The sequence below is a fragment of the Lithobates pipiens genome, unplaced genomic scaffold (genome assembly GCF_037356315.1).
Source record: "Lithobates pipiens isolate NorthernLeopardFrog02 unplaced genomic scaffold, aLitPip1_a1.2 Scaffold_8, whole genome shotgun sequence".
Taxonomy (NCBI): Eukaryota; Metazoa; Chordata; class Amphibia; order Anura; family Ranidae; genus Lithobates; species Lithobates pipiens.
In genome coordinates, this window is record NW_027507903.1 from 264451783 (window position 1) to 264475754 (window position 23972).

Below are 23972 nucleotides of genomic sequence, written 5' to 3' on the forward strand. Positions count from 1 at the left end.
TTTACTGATCAAATATACAAAAAAGGGTATTATACTGCTAATTTCACACCTCTTATTTCTCAGTAAAATGCAATATATTATATGAATTATTTAAATAACAAGAGCACTTACATTTCTCTGCTTTTTGCAGGGCGATATGTTTTTAAGGTTTTCCCCAAGTTATTAGTATATGTTTCATTTGCTGAGACACAGATGGAATTATGCAGTGGTAGAGCCTGAATAGTTGTGTTCCCCACAAAGTCCTTTTTCTCTGCATTTTTAAGGCAGTCTTCAGACAGTAGGTGAGGCTGATTCAGACGGATCTGCCTTGTATGATCATGGTTATCTTCTTTTAAACCAGGATTATTATGCTGTCTGCTTGCAAAAACAGCTTGACATATTTCCAGACGATCATCTTTCTCAGAAACATCGGTGTCACCATACTCATGTGCAAATCTGTGATCACTGCTGAGTTTATGCAGTTCCTTTAAAGTATTACAGTACAGTTCTAGCTTTTCCATTGAAGAACATGTTCTAAGAATATAAACATAATTACAAGTGAAAGTCAAAATCATTTTTTTTTCAATCTGAACTTATTGAAGCTAATTGGGGGTATGGAAAAGACTGGTACATCTCAAATGTAACATATAGTATATCACAATTTTAAATAGATAATATGGGTTAACGCGTCCATAACAAAATTGTTTGGATAAATCAAAATATAGATTCCCTTGGTGCAAATAGATGATACTAAAATGTATGTTCTATAGGCTGACAGAAGGATACAAAGATACAATTTCAAGTCTTTCCTACCCATCCCTCTCTGTCCTTCTCCTCTTTTGAGACACTGTATTTGTCTGTTTTCTCCAATTTCTCTGATTTATCCATGTCTTAGTTCAGAATTGTGCTTTTTTATGACCTGATTGGTTACCCTACTTTCTCTCCTCTGAAATACCCACCATCATTCTGGGTGATTTTAACATCCTTGTTAATGTTAACAGCCCTGCTAGATCCCAATTTCTCCACCTAAGTTAATCTTTTGAGCTAACACAATGGACACACACTTCTTATCACACGGTTGGTAACACTCTTGACCTTGTATTCTCCCATCTCTGCACTCCTGACAACATCACCAACACCCCCTTTCCTCTTTCTGGTCACAACCTCATCAGTTTCAGTGTCCTGGTCTTCAACAACCTATCCCTCCAAGTATCAAATGATTACTCATAGAAACCTTTGCCACTTTCTTCTCAATTCTGCTACTGGTAACCTCTATGACAAAATCTCACCTCTGTCCTGTCCTAACCTGGTCATCTCTGTCTACAACAGTTCACTCCCACCCTCACTGAACTTACTTTCCCTTTAACTACACACAGAATCAGGCCCCAACTATTGCAATCCTGGAAAACTGACGACATGAGAAATCCCAAGAGACCTAGCTGTGCTCTTGAGTGAATGTGGCATACAACTAAATCCCTGCAAGAATTTACCCTACACAAATTCGCCCTTCCAAAATACAATTCCTGCCTCCATGCTGCCAAACAAACCTACTTTGTCACCATGTCATTCTATCCTTGTCGGCTATTCTCTACCCTTAATGCTCTACTTTGTCCACAACTACCTCCACATACTAACTCACTAACTGGTCAAGAGATTCCCAATCACTTAAAACCCAATTTTTCAATTCGGAAAAATAAAGATCGGAAGTGATTAATATGTTAAATAAGAAAGATAATTAAAAATTGGAGATTAAATTATTGAGGTCTATGTCAATGTTCACACTTCCATGAGTAAGGGTTTCTGGTCCATAAATCCACCTTGTTTCATTTTGTGATATTGCCTTTTTTTTTTAGGTCAGATCCTCTCCAATGTGTGTTGACCTTTCTGATGTTGTTGATATGCTCTCAATTCTAACTGATAATTTCTGTGCTGTTCTCCCTACATACTGTAAGCCACATGGGCATTCCAGTATGTATATATTACATACAAAATACAGAAAAAAGCTGCACAAATAAAACTAAAATAGAATAATAAATATAATGCCAAAACATAAGAATATATATAATAATGTGTGACCAAAAACTAAGTGAAAATTAGACAGTTCAAATAAGAGAAAAGTCCAATAAATCCAAGTGAAGAGTGAGTAAAAATCCTTGATAAACAGACAAAACTAGATGTGATCCACCACCACATGAATAATGCGCTTACCAGAGGGAAAGCTTGGATAAGCCTGTATGATGGATTGATATCCAGACACCAAACCAGCAGCGTCACCTCTCTGTAGTAAGCACCAAAGGTAAACCAGGAATCTCAGCAGGTACACGGAGCAACGTCTATAGCATTACATTTACGGTAAAGGCTCACAAACAAAATATAGACTTCCTGGACCTCCATGTCTTTAAACAAGATGGTATGTTGAACACCAAAACATACTTTAAGAACACAGACAGTGATAGTTATATTCCAGTCAGGAGTTGTCATCACCCCAAGTGGAAAATGGCCATTCCAAAAGGCCAATTTATGCATATAAAAGAGAAATGGTTCCATCCATGGAGACTACATAGAACAAACTGATGTTTTGATCTAAAGGTTTAAAGACAAAGGGTATTCCCTCGATTTACTATTAAAAGTAAGAAAACAGGTGGGGGGCATGGACCGGAATGCACTCTTAACAACAAAAAATAAAGTAGACAAAGAATATGATGTCACCTTCATTACAGGTTTTAATAAACAATTCAAGTGTTTGGAACAAAGTATAAAAAAGCACTGGCCTATGCTACAAAAAGATCTTAACAAACTACTACTGAGTAAACCCAAATTTATCTATTGAAGGGCTCAAGGTCTAAGAACAAAACTAGAAAAAATATACCTGATCCCCCAAGATAACAGCAACCACTACGTTTAACTTGGAAGGTTTTTTACAAATGTGGAAGATGTGGACCCTGTAGGAGCACACGGGGGGGCTCCCAGGAAAAAGACATCTTTCACCTCTCACTAAACCAATAAACAGTACCCCATTAAACCATTCATAACATGTGGCACTAGACACGTAACTTACGTCCTAGAATATACCTGCGGCTACCAGTACGTGAGCAGAACTTCTAGGACATTAACAAAGCGAGTCAGTGAACACATAATAAATATCCGCAGTGTATTCCCAAAGCATAGTGTGTCCAACCATTTTAGGATGGCACACAATAAAGACCCAGCTGGACTGTCCTTTTATGCAAATGACACTGTTAACAGACATTGGAGAGGTGCCAATATGATCTAAAAAATATCTCAGAACGAAACTAAATGGTTTTTTGAACTCCAAATGTTAGGGTTAAATGTTGAATTGGATCTTAATTGCTTCATTACATATTATACATTATTTTTTATAATTTCTTATATTTTAAACCTGTGGATAATTACCATTACCTAAATGTGAGCAACAAAGTTTCCACAGACATCTACCATTAGAGGTATCAACTCATACTCACAAGGAGATTTTTCTTATAAATTCTTTTATTTTATTTTTGTATTAAAGTATAATAACATATATATAATACAATATTTAAATTCATTATGTCACTTATCTCACTGTGTCACATAATATAAATTTAACGCTAATACATTTAATGTATTATTAAATTATCACTATGAATTTAAATCCAGTGTATTTATTAAATTTTATTTAATGTTTTTTTTTAATATTATACAATCTCACTTATTCACATTAATTGCACCATTAGATGGCCTCTTTAAAAATCAACATTACTGTTTTCAAATGATACCTGCCTCATGACCATCAGAGGGCCCCCTTATTATTCACTTATTTTTTATCAACAATTAATTTACACACATATATATATATATATATATATATATATATATATATATATATTTTTTTTTTTTTTTTTGATTTTTTTTTTTACTGTGCAACTTAGTTAATACTATCAGTATGATCACTGTAGATGCCTTTTCATCACAGAAATTAGATTGTACGCTTCCCCAAAGTATATAGCAGGTGTTTAATATAGTCAATCAATGAGATTTGAAGTTAGGGTATATATGCCCTCAACCAATATGGCGGAATCAGAACCTCATGATGATGGCTCTGTGATTGGTCAAAACGCGTCAAAGTTTTACAGCGTCGTCGCCACGCACTTCCGTCCATACAAAACACCCAGGAATCGAGTTGAACGCCGCAAGCTGTGTCTTTCATACGTGGGACGATTACCCAATAATATAATCACCTGCTAAACACACCAGGTGCCAGGAATACAGGCACTTTAAAATGTGAGTGGAAATATTTTATTGTTTTTTACCAAATAAAGTCGTTTGTAATGGCATTGTGCAATGAGGATCTTCTTTTGTAATTTCCATCCATCTATATGAGGTTCTCTTTTGCATAAGACGTCAGCCAACAGACTTCTACAGGGGTATCCCAGGAGGTGGTCAACATCTAGGGGTGAGTGCATATGTGGGGCACCCAGTCTGAGCACATCTGCACATAGATATGTCATTTAAGCACAGACACTTTATATCATCGCCTATTGGGACTGTATCAGATATATATGCGTGTATATGAATTTTATCAACACTAAGTGCAGCAAATTGTTTTTATATTGTCCTTAATCTTTCTACTTACCCATCTTCACTATTAATTTTTTTCCATAATTTACATATATTGATGATCTGAGTTTGACAGAGAGCCATGAAACTTCTCAGAGAGGGCTTGTGAGGAGTATAATCCCCAAGGTGTAATTCTTCATCATCAAGAAATCTCAATGTAGGCAACATCTTTAATAAACAGCTTCTAAAATAAAATTAACACAAGTGGAGAATTAATAACAGTAAATATATAATTATACTTACTTTATCATGGATATCAATATAATGATTTTCAATCTAGTGATACCTGTGCAGAAATTATTTGGAGTTAAAACTGGTACGAACTGTCATTGGGTGAGCATTTGGTCAACAGTTCAGATGATAGTTCAGGTTTTGAGATTAAAGGATAATTTAAGTTTAGGGTCAGCCAAGCTCATGAATTCTATTCATATTTCATAAAATGTTCCCAGTGTAATATGTTGAGCACTGGGCAAATAAATTGCATACTTATTGGACCACAATGCTGGTCCTTTATTAGTCTAAGCCTCGGTGAGCAGGGGAATTAAAATAGGATTTTATAAAATAACAATTCTAGTCTAAAAGCGTTGTCTCTCAGTAGATGAGAGCAAAAACTAGACATTTTGCTTTCACTGTAAAATTATTTTCTGGGAGTCCATTGAGGGACATAACTTGATAGTAAAAGACCTTGGGTTATACTGCCATCTACAGGAGAAATTTACACTAGGCACATAGAAAACAGGAAAGTGAGTGAACATAGAAGTCCCTCAATGTACACAGTTCATCCCTTTAGTTGAGTGGGCTTTAATGGGAAACAGAGACACTATCTCATAACTCATAAGCCTGTATCCTGTCATATCCACTAGAGATAGCAGATCTGGGAGCCAAATAGCCTCTTTAAGGACCCTCTGGAATGACAAAAAAAGAGACTCTGTCTGCCTAAAAGAAGCAAAAAATTTGAACCTTCATGGCCACCTCCAGGCAATGGAGAGAAATCTCTTTGATGTCGGACACAGAGAAGGCATTGCAATATATTCATGAGGTGAGAAACAGAAACAACTTATGGTAAAGGTTCTTGGTCTCAAAATAAACTTATCTTGATCTAAGATTAAATGTGAGTCCCTTCCAGGCAAAACTGATACCTCAGAAACTCTTCTGTTCATAGACACGGCCAAATTAAGGGCGACCTTATGGGAAAGCACTGCCCAAAGAAATGTCCTGAATCGGTTGAACATGAGGTCATTGTAACACCGACAATACTAGATTTAAATCCACAGTAGAAGTGGATGCCTAACAGGGCGAGAAAAGTGTGTATCTTCTTGTATAACAGTACAAATCAGTGAAGAAATAGCAAGAGGACGTTAAAAAAAAAAATAGGCAATGTAGACACCTGGCCTTTGATGGTGCAAAGGACCAAATGTTGTTCTACACCCCAAGTAGAAGAATGTAAGAAGATGGTCCAATGAAAAGGCTCATGGGGAAAATCCCCCAGATACTCACACCAGTTATTGATGAAAAATCTTGCTGGAAGATGATTTATGAGCATCAAACATAGTTAGAATTACAGAATCTAAAATGCCGTTTCTCTGAACCGAGGTATCAACATGCAGACCATCAAAGCTAGGGACCAGAAGTAAAGTTTAAGAAATAAGAGATCAATCCAGTCCAGTAGAAACCACAGCTTACTAACAGATGAACAAGGTACCACACTCTTTAGGGCAATTTTTGAAGATGTTGGCTGTCTGAATTTCCAAATTCCACGGAGGAGTGAATTCTCATGATCTTATGCCCTTATGTTGGTGCTACGCATGTTGCCTATGCCCAAACAGGGTTTATACCTTATGGAATGGGCTACTCAAAACCCACAAGACTACTGATGGACCCAAAACTAGGTTTGGTGTACGGGGGGGCAGTAGTGGCTCTGTAACCATGTTGTTGCAACATGATACACTTTCCCAAACAATTCCCTATAACACCAGAAAGGGTCAAAGTCCTGCCACAATCTCATGTAATAGTGACTGAGAACATGTCGTACACTGCTGTCACAGTCATACAAGTGTTAAATTCCACATACCCACAGTGCCCTGGAGGCTACATTATCCAAATTCCAGGCAGTTGTAAATCCTTTTGTCAGAGGAGCTTGTGGTCAAGTGCTGTGAGACGCATGTGGAGAGCAGCTGTTAAGGGTTAACTGACATTGCTGTAGATATTTAGCAGTACCACTCCCTGTGTACTAATACAGAGCTCCTTCTGAAGGGAGAAATTCCATCGGAGGCAGAGAGCTCAGTGTGAGCACAGTTAAACAGTGCTGCATCTTTAGAAAAACCTGACCAGGAAGGGAATTTCAAATGGTGGTTCAAACATACATTGCCTAACCACCAGAAAATAAAACAGAAATGCACACAGGCCCTGGGCATTAATACAGAGGCAGGTTCTCCCAACTTGCAAGGCTAATAGTAAAAATTAACAATAAGCACTTAAAATACCCTTTGTCCCTTACTTACAGTGCCCAGCATTTGCTACAGCTGCATCTGTGAAAGGATTTACACAGCAGAAAAAAAAAAAACCTCAAGAACACTGTAAAAAAAGAAATTCTAAAAACACAAGCCCCTGATGAGAAGTGAGTCTTCAGAGACAGGTCAGGAAAAAAAAATTGTCACGGTCTGGTCCCAATGAGTCCACAAAGAATCCACAGACATACTGTCCCGACATGAATAGTGGAGTCCTCTACTAACTGGAACACAAGCAGGTTGTCACTTGACTGCAGGGCCACTGCAGAGAGAAAACTATATACTCAATGAACTGGCAAAAGCTGTGCTTCTTGGGTGACTTGGGAAATGTTAAGGTTTATCTAGCCTGAATTTAGCTGAACAGTAGCTTATGATAATAAAAAAATCTTTCAATTTCGGAAAAAAAATTGAGCCGAAAGCAAGGATCATCCATTCGCCTATAAAGAATGATGTGGTCCAAGGCACCAAAAGTAATTGGCCTCCATCTCAAATTTTAGCCAAGGAAAAGGGAAAGTGTTTAGCGGGACTTTAAATTAGGCCAATCACTGTATAAATTAAACATGTGGGATATAAAACACAGGGTTCCAACAAAAAAGGGGAAATTTGAATGAGAGATGTATACCAAAAAGCAGTCTTGGCAAAGAACATTTTACCATGTGAAATCATGTATAACATACTGAAGAACACAAAAATGCATTTACAGAAAACTGCATATAAATATTGACACCATGGTAATAGACATATCATAAAGTAAAAACAAGTCCTGCACAACATGGGCCACTGGAAGGGCTGAATGATGTTAGAAAGTCTAGAGTAAAACAAAATAAAAGACATAAAATCAACTGTATGGACATCATGCATCTATGTAACCCTGACGTGTTTTGTTGGGGTATAACAACTCTTCAGGGGCGAATGCAATGGTGATCTATAAAGAAACATAACCATATGGTATAATATTGTGACTGTGTAATATGAATAAATAATTTTTAAGGGACATGATGGACATCCCTGTGGATACTCATGACAGCTGCATAGATTTGAACAGAGGATCAGAGCCGTTAAAAAGGTCTGGCATGGGAGCAGAGGTAGAGACATGTGGACAAGCAGGGAGCACTGTAGATTCACCAGGGTAAATGTGCTATTGTGGGTGATGGTGAGCCAAAACTTCTGCGAATTGAGATCAGTAATATATATTGAATGTATAATATTTTATTGATAGAGTGTGAAAAGCCCATACACCAGGTCAGATGAAGGGAAACACTGAGCGTAGATAAAAAACAGATAATCAAAAACCACCAAATGGGAAGGAGAAAAAAAGAAAGGTGTAGAAAAGAAGAAGAAAACAATTATTAAAATGATATCCTGGGTGAGATAGTGTTTCCTTCACTATCTCACCCAGTCTTCTCCTTTTCTACCCCTTTCTTTTTTTTCTCCTTCCTCCTTCAGAAGTTTTGGCTCACCCACGCCCCATGCCAGACCTTTTTAACTGTTCTAATCCTCTGTTCACATCTATGCAGCTGACATGAGTATCCACAGGGATGTCCATCCTGTCCCTTACACATTATTTATTCATATTACTCAGTCACAATATTATACCACATGGTTATGTTTCTTTATAGATCCCCATTGCATTCGCCCCTGAAGGGTAGGTATACCCCAATGAAACGCGTTGGGCTTACATAGATGCATGATGTCCATACAGATGATTTTATGTCTTTTATTTTGTTTTACTCTAGACTTTATAACATCATTCAGCCCTTCCAGTGGCCCCTGTTAATACATGATTTCACATCGCATAATAAAATGTTCCTTGCCAAGACTGCTTTTTGGTATACATCTCTCATTCAAATTCCTGCTTTTTTTGTTGGGACCCATAAAAGCAACACTGTGTTTTATATCCCCCATGTTTACTTTATACAGTGATTGGTCTCATTTAAAGCCCCTATGGACATTAAGTAAAACTGAACAGGTGTGTGAGGGGATATAGTGTCAAGAGGGCTGACCTTTACTATGTGTCTATTTCTCCTGTAACCAGCAGTATAACCCTGGGACTCTTACTATCAAGCCGTGTCTCTCAATGGGCGTCTGAGAAACTACATTATTGTAGAATAGTTCTTTGTTTTATGTAGCCTGTAATTTATGTTTGTAGAGATACAAGCTCCTGGAAAGAAATATTAAGCATACGTATTATGTTTTCATTGAACTCTGGCAATAAAAACAGCCTTAGCAATCAGCACTTCTTTGAATAGTCCTACTTCTCTCATTGCTGTTTTAGCCATACGTAGACCTCTGGTTATTAGGATAGTGATATCTCAGATTACTAAACTGAGAGTCAGATGGAAAACTAAATCCAGCAAGAAAGGCATTGATAGGTTTGTGGCTTTAAAAATATCTATTATCAAAGACCTTTCCTTTATAGTCTCAACCCTATCCTTTTTATACAGAGCAGCTACAAAGTTCACATACATGCATTAGACTAAATGCAGGCTCTTGAGAGGAGTCTGTACATTTTGTTCGGACATCCAGTAACCCCTGCTATAAGCAAAAGCATGGACACTGAGGGCAGTTTAATGATCTTATTTTGGTACTAGGGGCCGAATTTGCCAACATATAGTATCTCACAAAAGTGATTACACCCCTCACATTTTTGTAAATATTTTATTATATCTTTTTCATTTGACAATACTGAAGAAATTAAACTTTGCTACAATGTAAAGTGTGAGTGTACAGCTTGTATAACTGTGTACATTTGCTGTCCCCTCAAAATAACTCAACATAGAGCCATTAATGTCTAAACCGCTGGCAACAAAAGTACACCCCTAAATGAAAATAGCCAAACTGGGCCCAAAGTGTCAATATTTGTGTGGACACCATTATTTTCCAGCACTGCCATAACCCTCTTGGGCATGGAGTTCACTAGAGCTTCACAGGTTGCCATTGGAGTCCTCTTTCACTCCTTCATGACGACATCACGGAGCTGGTGGATGTTAGACATCTTACACTTCCCCACCTTCCATTTGAGGATGCCCCACAGATGCTCAATAGGGTTTAGGTCTGAAGACATGCTTGACCAGTTCATCACCTTTACCCTCAACTTCTTTAGCAAGGCAGGGGTCATCTTGGAAGTGTGTTTGGGGTTGTTATGTTGGAATATTGCCCTGTGGCCCAGTCTCCAAATGAAGGGGATCATGCTTTGCTTCAGTATGTCACAGCACATGTTGGCATTCATGGTTTCCTCAAGGAACTGTAGCTCCCCAGTGCTGGCAGCGCTCATGCAGCCCCAGACCATGGCACTCCCATCACCATGCTTGACTGTAGGCAAGACACCTTTGTCTTTGTACTCCTCACCTGGTTGCCACCACGCACGCTTGACACCATCTGAACCAAATAAGTTTATCTTGGTCTCATCAGACCACAGGACATGGTTCCAGTAATCCATGTCCTTAGCCTGCTTGTCTTTAGCAAACTGTTTGCAAGCTTTCTTTTGCATCATCTTTAGAAGAGGCTTTCTTCTGGGATGACAGCTGTGCAGATCAATTTGATGCAGCGTGCGGCGTATGTTTTGAGCACTGACAGGCTGATGCCCCACCCCTTCAACCTCTGCAGCAATGCTGGCAGCACTCATATGTCTATTTCCCAAAGACAACCTCTGGATAAGATGCTGAGCACATGCACTTAACTTTTTCAGTCAACCATGGCGAGTCCTGTTCTGAGTGGAACCTGTCCTATTAAACCACTGTATGGTCTTGGCAACCGTGCTGCAGCTCAGTTTCAGGGCCGTGGCAATCTTTTTATAGCCTAGGCCATCTTTATGTAGAGCAACAATTATTATTTTTTCAGATCCTCAGAGAGTTCTTTGCCATGGGGTGCCATGTTGAACTTCCAGTGACCAGTATGAAAGAGTGAGAGCGATAACACCAAATTTAACACACCTGCACCCCATTCACACCTGAGACCTTGTAACACTGAGTCACATGACACAGGGAAGGGAAAATGGCTAATTGGGCCCAATTTGGACATTTTCACTTAGGGGTGTACTCACTTTTGTTGCCAGCGGTTTAGACATTAATGGCTGTGTGGTGTTGAGTTATGTTGAGGGGACAGCAAATTTACACTGTTATACAAGCTGTACACTCATTACTTTACATTGTAGCAAAGTGTAATTTCTTCAGTGTTGTCACATGAAAAGATATAATAAAATATTTACAAAAATGTGATTGGTGTACTTACTTTTGTGAGATACTGTAGCTCCTAAGTTTTGCCACCTATATGTGAATCAAACAGTCCTAGAAAACTTTTGTGCTCTAGCTTCAGTGCACCTACATAAACATACAGTCAGAAATTCTAATTCTGTTGTTAAAGAAGAGAAAAGGAAGAAAAGAGAAAATGCAAAAACAAGATTAGAAAATCATTTATTAGTTCTCAGGTATACAAACACATTTTATGATGATTTTCTATCCAAACTGCTAATTTTAACAAGTAACTTGGGAACACTTATGCTGCGTGTACATGATCAGACTATCCGCCGGACAATCCGCCCGTGTGTGGGCTCCGGCGGACTTTTTTCCCCCAAAAGTCCGGCGAACTTAGAAAGAAGTGTTGACTCAAAAATTGTCCACTGGACTATGAGTCCGACGGAAAATCCGGCCGTCTGTGTGCTAGTCCGCCGGACTTTTGAAATGAATGGACTTGCCCACACACGGAGGAAAGTCTAGTCATTTTGATGTCACAGTCCCAGTTGATGCTGGGACTGTGACATCATAAGGGGCGGGGACATCACACGGTGACCCCGCCCATTGTCCCTATATAAGTTGCTGCACAATGCATCCCTGTCATTACGGCCAAAGACAGCGTTGAGTCAACATCTCAAGGAAGAAGAAGAAAAGAAGAAGAGAAGAAGAGAAGGCGGCAGCGGCGGCGACAGAAGACCGGGCCACCGCTAGTAAAAGAGCTGGAAGAAGGATCGGAGGCCCGGCAAGAACCGAAGAGGGAGACAAGACCCCCCGAAGTCGGGAGAAGACTCCCGGATGGCGGCGGCGATGAAGAAGAAAGCCAGGCTTCTCCTCTAGTAAAAGAGCTAGAAAAAGAGCAGAAGATAGCGGAGGAGTCCAGCAAGAAGACCCCCAAGACGGAGAAGACCCGTGGAGCTGTGCAATAAATTATTTTAAAACCTTGTGTTGTGTTATATTTACATTTTTTTCACTAGGTGAATGGGTAGGGGTACATTATACCCCATACTCATTCACATAGGGTGGGGGGCCGGTATCTCGGGGCCCCCTTATTAAAGGGGGCTTCCGAATTCCGATAAGCCCCCCATCCGCCGACTCCGACAACTAATGGCCATGGTTGTCGGAAAGAGGCCCTTGTCCTCATCAACACGGGTCAAGGTGCTTTGGGGTGGGGGGGCTGCAGGGCCCCCCTTCCCCAAAGCACCCCATGTTGAGGGCACGCGGCCTGGTAAGGCTCAGGAGGAGGGGCCGATATCTTGTCCCTACCCCCTTTCCTGACCGGCTGGGCTGCGTGCTCAGATAAGGGTCTTAAATGGACTTTGGGGGGACGCCCCGCCATTTTTTCGGTGTAGGGCTTCCCCTTTAAGTCCATACCAGGTGACAGGGCTAGCGAGGACCTCCGCTTCAAAGTCCGGCGGTTTGTCCACTGGATAAGTCCGCCGGATAGTCCGATCGTGTGTATGCGGCATTAGAAGGATCCAAACATATTCAAGTGCATAAGAAAGATACATTACATACAAGAGACTTTGTTCATAAATATTTTTTTTTTTCATTCCAAAACCTCTGTTTGCATGCCTAGAATGTGTACCCATGTCCACATACTTCTGCAGCAATTTTATCATGTTATCTACAGCATTGCTGACTTCATATATTCAACCTTTCTCTACTTTCCTTGGTGGACATAAAATTCAAACAATCTTTCCATATCATCTCAAAACTTATTCTTCCACCTAATGCTCAAGAGATCTAAAATTAAACAACAGGAGGAAACATTTGCTCTAGTTGATACAAATATAATAGAACTAACAAATATGAACTTGCAAATCTAGAACTACAAAATTAACTAATTACATAGACTATGTACTAAGGAACCTCTTATACTTCATCTTCAAATGCAGACCCAGCTGATAAGTGATCTACCATAATAATGCAGGTAACATTTCTACTGGAGATGTGATGTTGTATCTGCAAATGTGGTTCTACCTCAGCTGTAATGCTCTTTATTGGCACCAATATGTATACGGCCTTACAGACCAGTAATAAAATGATGTAGAAATTACGAAAGAATACAGTGCACATGAATACATTGTAACACAATAAAACATGGAACATTGCAACTGGATTGTCAAAGGGGTGTGCAAAAAAGGAAAGAAAAACTTTGGTTAAAGACATATACAGTAAAGAAAAATGGCAATAACCATTTATATTTTCAGTACTTTAGCATTTCTTCATACAGTATTTACAAAGCTGATGGTGAACACTGTTCAAAGTGTTAAAAACCAACTTGATTTGTATTAAATTTCCTTTAACAGGGGACATTGATGAGTGAAAGCAGTATGACCACTGTGAATAAATATGAACAAACCAGCGCTGAATAGTTATAAATTAAATACGTGCCAAATCAATTTGATGAATGTGTTAAGAAATATATCTGGGACTTAGAGGATCTCAACAGTAGTTTTTTTCCAGCTGTTCCTCACATGTTGAAGGGCTGAGTCAATATTTCATTTAGTGAAAACTTCCTAGTGAATACTCAGGCACTCAGATGGCTGCATTAATCATGGCTGCAATGAAATGCATTCCCCTAAGGAGTGTAAGAACTGATCCATGGGTTTCATTTGTAAAACACAACTTCTTAGTACATGGGTTTTGATGGTGTTATCACTGGCTGCACATGAAAGTAAGCAGTCGATCGGAAAATTTTACGGTTAATTCCTTAGCAGGTATCAAGGGGTTACATAAAGTTCATTAACGTATACTGTTTGAAGAAATTCAACTCTGAATTCAACAACTCCATAATTTTTAATATACCATTATTCATAAATATGTCCAAGAAACATAATCCCTTGTCCAAAGAATAAAAAATTTGAATGTAGAATTGATTTATCCAAGTCCACAGCTGATAAAACGTTAATCTAATATTGAATTAATGTAGACAAACACTTGAAACGCACACAACGCATGTGCTCATATTCACCAATTATTCTTTGATAGAGTAAGTGGTCATGTGAGGAAGAATCACAGCTGGATTTAACAGGACACACACTTCTTTGAAGAGAAACTCCATTGTTTTTATGCAGGAAAAACAATAGACGTTACCTATGGGCTATTTAATTTAAATTTGGGGATATTTGATTTAAAATAAAATGTGTTAAAACTAGAAAGCAGAAAGGACCAGTGGACTCTTCAAATCTTAATTCACATAGGACCAGACTACTTTGCGGAGTGGAAGTGGGGGCAGTTGCTGGAAAAACAGGTGACCACAACAGACTATAGCCTGAGACTAATGACGATTGTGAGCTTTCATTCAGCTCTCAAAGCCACCTGAGACAAAACCGTTCAGAGAGCTGTATGGGCACACACGCTAAAAACATCTGCTGAATCATCAAATCCCATTTTAGCAACAGAAGTGGTAGGAGATTAAAAACAGTGATTCAAGCAAACCAATGTCTGGCTACCAGAGACATAATGTATGACACTGCCAAAACCCCATTAAACAGAAAAAATGGCAGAAGGTTCAAAGGGTGGTTTGGGCATAAATAGTGCCAGAATGCCAAGCACATACATAAAAAAGTGCAGAAAGTAATAAAGGGGAGGGGTCACTTGCTTACTAAAATGCAAATAAAAGGTTGCTCACAGAGTCCAGCCACAGATGCTTCTGTGGCATTACCACATATACACCTCAGGTATAAGAGAAAAAAAAATATATCAATACAGCATAGCCTGCTGGCTACTCACAACAGTGAGTCTTCACAGACGAGGACAGGAAAACTAAAATCGCCACAGCTCTGGCACTGATAATTCACAGAGGGATTACTGGCCTGACCTGGAAGCAGAGCCCAGGACAGTCCCTCAAATAACAAAGCAAAACTGCCTAAAATATATCTAAAAATTGGAAAAAAATGAATGTGAGGAAAGGTTGAATTGTAACATTGGTTTATCACAAATATTTTACCACAGTACACAGTTCCCATATTTGCAAAAAAGTGTGGGAAATAATGTAATGGTAGCAATTTGTGATGAAATATAACAATTTTGTCCGTATTGTTCCAATCTTTTGCCTTCTGTAAAGCAAAGGTCTGCTATGACAGTGGGTACAAGTGGGTAGTCTTATTGTGCAACAGCAATAATTATAATAATATACCTGAAAAAGCAGTATTCCTTTAGCCACATCGATATAACCAGAAACATAATTTCCATGTATTCAGAGCTGCTGAGGGTGTACCAATGATTTATGCCTATAGCTGAGTTTCTACAAGTATTTACATCTGCCCTCATCACTTTCCATTTATTTACTGTATACATCAAAAAAGTATAGCAAGTGGTTGGACAAAAGAACATTCCTGAACAAACAACTTAATTAGCACACGTATGTCTCTATGATTGAATGTGAATACTGCAGTATTTAAATTTACGGTAGGCATAATGTGTCAAATCTTGCAAGCTGAGCCAATGCAGCAAATGAATAAGGTCCAGCTTGCTTATTCAAGCTCAGAATGAAGCAAGTCGTATGCAACTTGGCAAAATGGAAGTCTTCCTATTTAAACGTAAAAATGTGCAGAAAATAAGTGTAGGTTACAGTTATTGTAACATGGTTTAAATAGTGGCGTAGGTCCCAGAGGAGTCAAAGGATCCTTAGGAATCACATGGAGGGCCCCTAGTAGTCCCACAGTAGAAAATACTGACGACAAGGATGTTGTCAGTATGTTATGGTGTTGCAACCATAAAGTGAAGGTTTACTTATGTCATCACCTGGGGTGGGAACTATTCAGGGGTATGGTTCAAGGAAGCACTGAAAGGATGACAAAATGACGAGCACTAGGGGCGTGGCCGGCAGCCGAGGAGTATGGCCGCAGAGTGAGAGAGCTCCGTCCGCCGCCTGTTTACCGGAGCTATTTACAGCGTTCCTGAGTGGATTTTTACGGCGGTTCCAGTCCCCCCAAGGTCGGGCAAAGACACAGATCATGTCCAGACGAAGGAAGGAGGCTAAAAGGCTCAGCCGCATGACGGATTTCTACCGTCAGCCCCGCGATGTGCAGGCCCAAGATGGCGCCGGGAGGCCGGAGAGCAGGGAGAGACGCAGATGCGCTACTGAGGGACCTCAGATGCCGAACCTTTCACAGTGCCATGATGATCTTTCAACGAGAGGTACACAGCATTCCCCAACAGCCTCTTCCACATCTAGCCCTATTAAAGCTAAGCAGCCACACGTACAGGGTGAGGAGGAGATTGAACTGTGCAATGCTTCACTAAATGACACAAGAGAATTGCAGGACTCCATCTTGGAATTCCCCACAAATAATCAACCGGTTATTGATACCACACTCAAAGATATGTTAGTATCTCTTCGTAGTACGCTACATGCAGACATTTTATCTCTTACCAAACACTTTAAAGAAGAAGTGAAAGCTGTTGATACTAGAGTGTCTCATGTTGAACGTAAGATGGGAGAATTTGCGGGAACTATCAATAAAGTGATTGATGCCCACAACGATAGAGAGGATGATCTACTTTCAATGAAGGAAAAAATGGCCGACCTCGAGGATCGCTCGAGGAGAAAAAATATCAAAATTAGAGGCATCCCAGAATCGGTCAAAACACCAGATCTCCTTCCTTACTTTCAAAAAATCCTGCAGGAAGCACTACCAGAAGCGTTATTAACAGACCTTACGATAGACAGGATCCATAGGCTCCCTAAGCCTAAACACATACCGGAACATTTACCGAGAGATACGATCGCTCGAATCCACTTCTTTCAAACGAAAGAGAAGTTCCTCATGTGCGTTCGTAACCCCGATGATATTCCTCCCTCTGCTCTGGGTCTATCCTTTTTTCCAGACTTCTCAGCCTTCACGATGCAAAGACGCAGGAATATGACGACCATAACGAAGCCACTGAGAAACCATCGTATTCCGTATAAATGGGCCTATCCAGCGAAACTCCTCGTTTCCAGGGACGGTGCAACGTTCGTTATCAAGTCTGTGGAGGAAGGAATTCGACTATTACGCGACTGGCGTATCTTGGATGCAGATGGTAGCTCTCGCTCAGGCACTCCTTCGCCCCGATCGGGATCTCCTGCCTGGCCAAAGAGACTATCAGACTGACCGCTCAGGTCTACATATTAATCATCGCCCATAGAGCTCCGGTACACGGCGGACTATTGAAAAGCTCTCTTTTGCCCTCTTTTGTTTAAGGGTTATTTTCCCTACTGATTCGATAGAATCACCTTTTTTTATTGTTTTTGTGTTTCCAAAACGTTTAAGGTTCACTTACCATAACCTCAACGTATAACACTTGAGTCTCCTGATTACAGGGTCTGGTTGGTTACGAATTAAGGTTTATCCCACTAGGGAGCAGATATTTTCTCGGCCCTGTGTTGGGGTCGCTGGTTTATGAGTGATCTGCTGTGTTTTTTTTTTATTTTCTCTTTTCTTTTCAGATCCATTATTTTTACTTTTTTGGTTGTTTCTTTCACTTTTAATAATTTACTAACCATTGTGATCCTATAGTGGTGTAATAGTTCCTACTGTACAACTAGTTTTGCTTCGGGGTTTTCATCCGCGACAACATGGGTTTCAAAGTAACTTCATTTAATGTACGAGGCCTGAACAGTCCTCATAAGAGGAGCATGCTCTGGAGAGAAGCCACGAAATTACATAGTGACATTTTGTGTCTACAGAAACCCATTTTGTCGAAACTAAACACCCACAGCTAAGTAACAAGCATTTCCCAACTGCCTTTTTTTCGAATGCCCAGAAAAAACATAGAGGTGTGGCAATTTTGCTTAGAGATACATTACAATTTAAATGTCTACAGGTTGAAGTAGATAATATGGGCAGGTACATTATTTTAATAGGGGAGATTAATGGTACGGTCTATACCATAGTGAATGTATATGTTCCGAATGCTAAACAATTGTCCTTCCTCAACAAAGTGAAAAAGAAAGTGGCATCTATGCGCAGGGGTTTCCTTCTATTCTGCGGTGACTTCAACACCATACCAAACCTAACTTTAGACGTCTCGTTTCGTCCCCACAAGCCCAGGAGCAGGGCCACCCTGGCGCACTTTATGGCCTCAGAAAGTTTGTTTGACGTGTGGCGCTGCCAACATTCAACAGAACGTGACTATTCCTACTTCTCTAGTGTACATAATTCTTACTCCAGAATTGATCTATTTTTAGTCGACAAATTTCTTTTACAAAAAATTAGCATGTCTTGCATTCATAATATTTCTTGGTCAGATCACGCTCCAATATCTGTAATGGTGGAGGGGAAACAGGTTGAGACTAGAGCAAATAGATGGAGAAATGATGCATCTCTGTTTTCCCACCCTAAATTTTCTCAAGAGCTAACTTCCGAACTCCGAGAGTTTTTCGCCCGCAACGCTGGATCTGTTTCAGATCCTTTTATAATATGGAACACACACAAGGCCTTTATGAGAGGGGTCCTCATTAAGCTAGGAAGCATAGCCAAAAAACAGAAATCCCACAAAATTGACTGCCTTCTCGCCCAAATTGAACGGCTGGAATCTCTCAATAAACAGGCCCCTAATAGTGCTAGAGGGTCGCAGCTAGATGGCCTTACACATGAACTTAGACTACTTCTGATTTCCAATCACGATTACACACTAAAAAAATGGAAAGCTCGCTTCTACCACCAAGGAAATAGGGCTGGGAAACTTCTAGCTAGACAAACGAAAGAAAAAATCGTTAAACAGAAAATTCCCTTCATCAACCACCCGACCAGCGGAGCTAGAATGGCCAACCCAAAAGATATAGCCAACGCTTTCAAGGATTACTATAGTGCTTTATATAATTTAAAAGATGATGAGTCTGCCCCCCAACCAAACATGGAAATGATTGATGGTTTTCTAAATAAAATATCACTCCCTACACTTAATCAAGACCAATTGCAGGCGCTAAATGATCCCATAACGTTAATGGAACTTCAAAAAACGATTTTAGCATTGCCATTAAATAAATCTCCTGGTCCAGATGGATTTTCGTCTGAGTACTACGGTAACTTCTAACCCATTTTAGGTCAACATTTACTTCTCACTTTTGAGAAAGCCTTGTCAACCTCATCATTCCCCCAAGAAATGCTGGCTGCCACGGTCATAACCCTACCCAAACCAGGAAAATCACCAGATGCCCCTCAGAACTTTAGGCCCATCTCCTTATTAAACATTGACGTCAAGATTTACGCAAAAATCCTAGCCAATAGATTGTCAAAAGTTTTACCAATGTTAATTAAAAATGACCAGGTGGGATTTATTTAGGGTCGCCAGGCACCAGATGCAACCAGGAGAATAGTGAATTTGATTCATGCAGCAGAGGTCTCGGGGGATCCTTCTCTGTTTCTAACTCTAGACGCAGAGAAGGCCTTCGATAGGGTCCACTGGGGATATCTGGGTCGAGTATTAGACAAGTTTGGTATGGAGGGAAGTATCAAATCAGCTATCACAGCTCTTTATACCTCCCCTTCAGCTATGGTTTATACAGAAGGCATGTTCTCTGACAGTTTTAATATCACTAACGGGACTCGGCAGGGATGCCCGCTGTCACCCCTGATATTTGCTCTTCTAATGGAACCCTTAGCTGAAATGATCCGTACACATCCATGCATCTCAGGTGTCCCTATCTTAAAACAATCACACTCCATCACATTATTTGCGGACGATGTCATCTTGTCCCTATCCCGTCCAATTACCTCACTGCCAGTGGTTCATGATATTTTAGAACAATTTAATAAAATTTCATACTATAAAGTAAATACATCCAAATCCAATCTCCTAGCTATTAACGTTAAAGACAAAACCTGACTACTGTTGGCTGCACGTTTCCCGTACCCGTGGACAAACCAACCTATTCAATATCTGGGGATTAAAATTATGTCTCCTAGTTCTGGCTTATTTAGGGCGAATTTTTTACCACTCTTGTCCTCCCTCCATCAGGAACTGGATAGACTTGGGAAATATCATCTCACTTGGATGGGCAGATTGGCGGCATACAAAATGCTAATCCTTCCAAAACTATTATACTTGTTTAGGGCTTTGCCCATAAAGATCCCCTTGTCGTTCCTCTCGTCAGCTCAGAATCAACTTTCCTCCTTTGTCTGGCAGGGGAGGAGGCCAAGATGCCCCAAGAACATTCTATGTAGGAGAAGGGAGATGGGCGGCATGGGGTTTCCTATTTTAAAAGACTACTATATGGCTTGTCTGTTAGACCAACTGAAGTTTTGGTTTCAACATCAGACGGGGAAACAATGGGTGGAGATAGAGCAATCATGGATAGGCCCCAACTCCCTGTATGCTGCATTATTGGCCTCCTCCTTTGCCGGCTCGACATTCAAATCAGATCATCCCATTATCACCTTGGTACTTGACACTTGGAACAATTTTATCCAAAGTGTTGCTGACCATCAGAACCTGACGGAGATTCATGTTCCCATCTCCTCTTTAGGCTCTGTTATAGAGGATTTAGATCTAACAATCTGGGAGCAAAGGGGAATAGCACGCGTATCGGATCTCTGGGAGAAAGACAGGCTAATCCCGTTTGAAACCCTGGAACGTAAATATTCATTGCCTCCATCAGCTTCGTTCACTTACCTACGAATTGCTTCCTTCCTTAACCAACATAGGGGTTCCTCTATTAAAATACCACATCAGGCATGGTCTTTCTGGTCGGGCGGGACGGCGTTAAATGGAGGGATTTCCCTATTCTATAACTTATTACAAGGGAAAGGCCGTTTCAGCAGGATATCTCCTGTCCAGAAGTGGGAGAGGGACCTTGCTTTATCCTTCTCAGCAGACCAGTGGAAGATGGCGATACGAAGTAACTGTCGATTCATTAGATCCATCTCTCACTGGGAGACTACGCAGAAAATTTTGCTTAGATGGTACTACACCCCCTACATTACGGCAAAGTTCACACAGGGTACTTCGCATGATTGCTGGCGGGGCTGCGGGAAGGTTGGGACACTGTTGCATATGATATGGGAATGCCCCCATCTAAGAAGCTTCTGGAGGGGTGTATTCTCCTTAATCTCCAAAATCACAGGCATTATCAGACCGGCCACACCAGAATTAGCAATTCTGAATTTGAATATTGATCAAGTCCCCCCATCTCTAAGAATGATTACGGTTCAAATTCTTTCTACAGCTAGACTCCTAATTGCTAGAAACTGGAAAACTCCTGTCTCTCCTAATGTTATTGAGCTCACTAAAAAATTAGATGAAACTTTTAAGTATGAACAGACTCTTGCCTCCTTGGAAGGGAAATCTTATAGGATGTACTCGCAGTGGTCACCTTGGATCGAAGTCAGAAAAATTACTTAAATTTAAATTTATGCAACCGTTTTTATGGAAGCTTTCTGTGTTCTGTTGTTTTACAATGCTTTATTCTATAGGAATAGAGAATAGTTTTATATACACTGAAAAATACTGAAAGGATAGATATCCCTTTTTTTCGAGAAAACTTGTATTTAGGTCTCAAGACTGGTTTGTTGTAGGTCTCATTTGTACAAATTATGGCTTTTTTGTACCGTTTGTATTGAGATACTCATTGTAATGCCTTATCCTTTCAATAAAAAAATATTTAAAAAAAAAAAAAAAAAAAATGACGAGCACTCTGCATATATTGTATATTTAATTGAAGGGTTGTCACAGGAGGCAGTGTAACCGATTCAAAATAAAAAAGTCCCTTACAGTTTCTGCACTGCAGCAAGATCACATTCTACTTTAATTCAGCCTCTTAATTTACATTTGCCCTTACAGTAATGTTGATAGAGTTATATATTGGTATAGTTTCCAATACCAGCGCACACGGTTGATTTTTTACAGAAAAACCTTCACTGGAATGCACCACAAGGGTTCTGGTCCCAAAAGGGCTGTGCAATTACCGTATTTATGGGCGTATAACACACACCTCAAGTTTAGGAGGGAATTTTAAGGAAAAAAACATTACATTTAAATGTCCATCAATGCAGCCTTATCAGTGTCAGTGCAGCCTCGTCAGTGCAGCCTTGCCCCAGTGTCCATTGCAGCCCTGTCAGTGCAGCCTTGCCACAGTGCAGCCTTGCCCCAGTGTCCATTGCAGCCTTGTAATTGTTACTGGGTGGATTTAAAATTGGCGCCACCGAGATTGCAGGGACTAGGGAGAGCGGAGCGAGCGCCACCGAGATCCTTGAGACTGGGCAGAGCAATCGCTGCAGAGATACACATAGCCGAGTGTACTCAGCTCCGCTCACAGTCACGCCCACTCCCACCCTATGATGGACATAACACAGGTCCAATGGTAGGACTGGGCATTACTGAGCAGAGCCGAGCCTAGCCGAGTACACTCGGGTATGTGTATCTTGGCAGCGATCGCTTCGCTCTGCTCACAATCAGCAGGATTGGTATGTAACACGCACCCACAATTTTCCCATGATTCTCAAGGGAAAAAAGTGTGCGTTATACGCCGATAAATATGGTAATCCAGACAATCCTCGCTTGGCAGTGCTGCTACTCTCAATATGTGACATTCACGGTCTGCCAGTAAAGCTTCTCTCTATAACTGCTCTGCTTGCTTAACATTAAATTGGTCTTTCCCCTGGCCTGTCACAAAGAAAGTAAAGCCAGAATGCAAAATGTTGTTTAAAAAAAATAACAAAAATCGGATTTTTGACTTACCAGTAAAGTCTATATTTTGACGTACAATTCAGGACACTGGCTCCGTTAAATCATTAAAACAGAGAAATATGCAACTACCTTCAGACTGTAGGAGTACCCCTTCCATCCCGCACTCCCAGCTAGCCTCATTTTTATAGCTAGCAACATGTTCTGTACTGTACTCAATGAAAAGGATTTTAGTGGCAAGTTAAAAATCCTGTTTTCCTGATTATACAGTACAGGACACAGGCTGCTATAAAACATTATGAATGGGATATTCATAGAAATCCAGCTGTTGAGTGGGCACCATAGCAAACAATGCCTACATGTCCACAAAACAAACATGTCAAAAAGCACTCTACATATTTCAGAGAGCAGCCTAGAGTACCTTACACCTGAAACTGACATCAGAGGATTCTTAAAACATCCATCTGGTAGAAATTCTATGTGTGAACAGAAGATGGAATGTGCTTTATCAGGAAGAGGTGGAACCCTATCCTTCTGACTATAGGCCTTAACGATAACTTGTCTGATCCTCTGAGCAATGGTGGCATGAGAGGCAAAGAGATCCTTGTGGGAAGCCTCAGGGAGCACAAAGAGTGAATTTAATTTTCTAAAATTGGCTTTAGCCAAGACCTGAACTCTCACTGTGTTCACCACAACCAGATAGTGGAGAGAAATATCCTTAAGATGCTTGGAAGAGGGGGCCGTGGGCAAGATAGGCATGTCAGCAGACGTGTCTCATGGAGCTCCCGCTCATGATTCGCACATTGATCCTGTCACCGGCATCACTTCACCGATCAGCTGCCTGGAACTGACGGCCTGAGCCTCCTGCCACCTTCTGCTGCCTCACATTCTGCTTTTCATCCAGCATGACCCGCAACAGGGAAGAAGTTGCAGCCTATAAAATCTAACACAGCCAGGGAGACAAGCCTAGGGACTCTGTAAATAAAGCAGGCAACGCCTCCTGCCCCTCTGGTAAAAAGACGAC

The 23972-nt window shown here is 40.4% G+C and overlaps 1 protein-coding gene across 2 annotated transcripts in view; it reads right to left on the minus strand.

Annotated features, from left to right (window-relative positions):
- Nucleotides 1–23972, minus strand: part of LRRIQ1 (leucine rich repeats and IQ motif containing 1) — a 332917-nt gene that overhangs the window by 170840 nt on the left and 138105 nt on the right. The window contains exons 14-15 of one of the 2 annotated variants that reach the window (XM_077471832.1): nt 4613–4780; nt 112–513 (exon numbers count right to left, since the gene is read on the minus strand). In XM_077471832.1, coding sequence (XP_077327958.1) covers nt 112–513; nt 4613–4780 — 570 coding nt within the window. The remainder of the gene's footprint in view (nt 1–111; nt 514–4612; nt 4781–23972) is intronic. The other variant, XM_077471833.1, reaches the window with a different exon arrangement.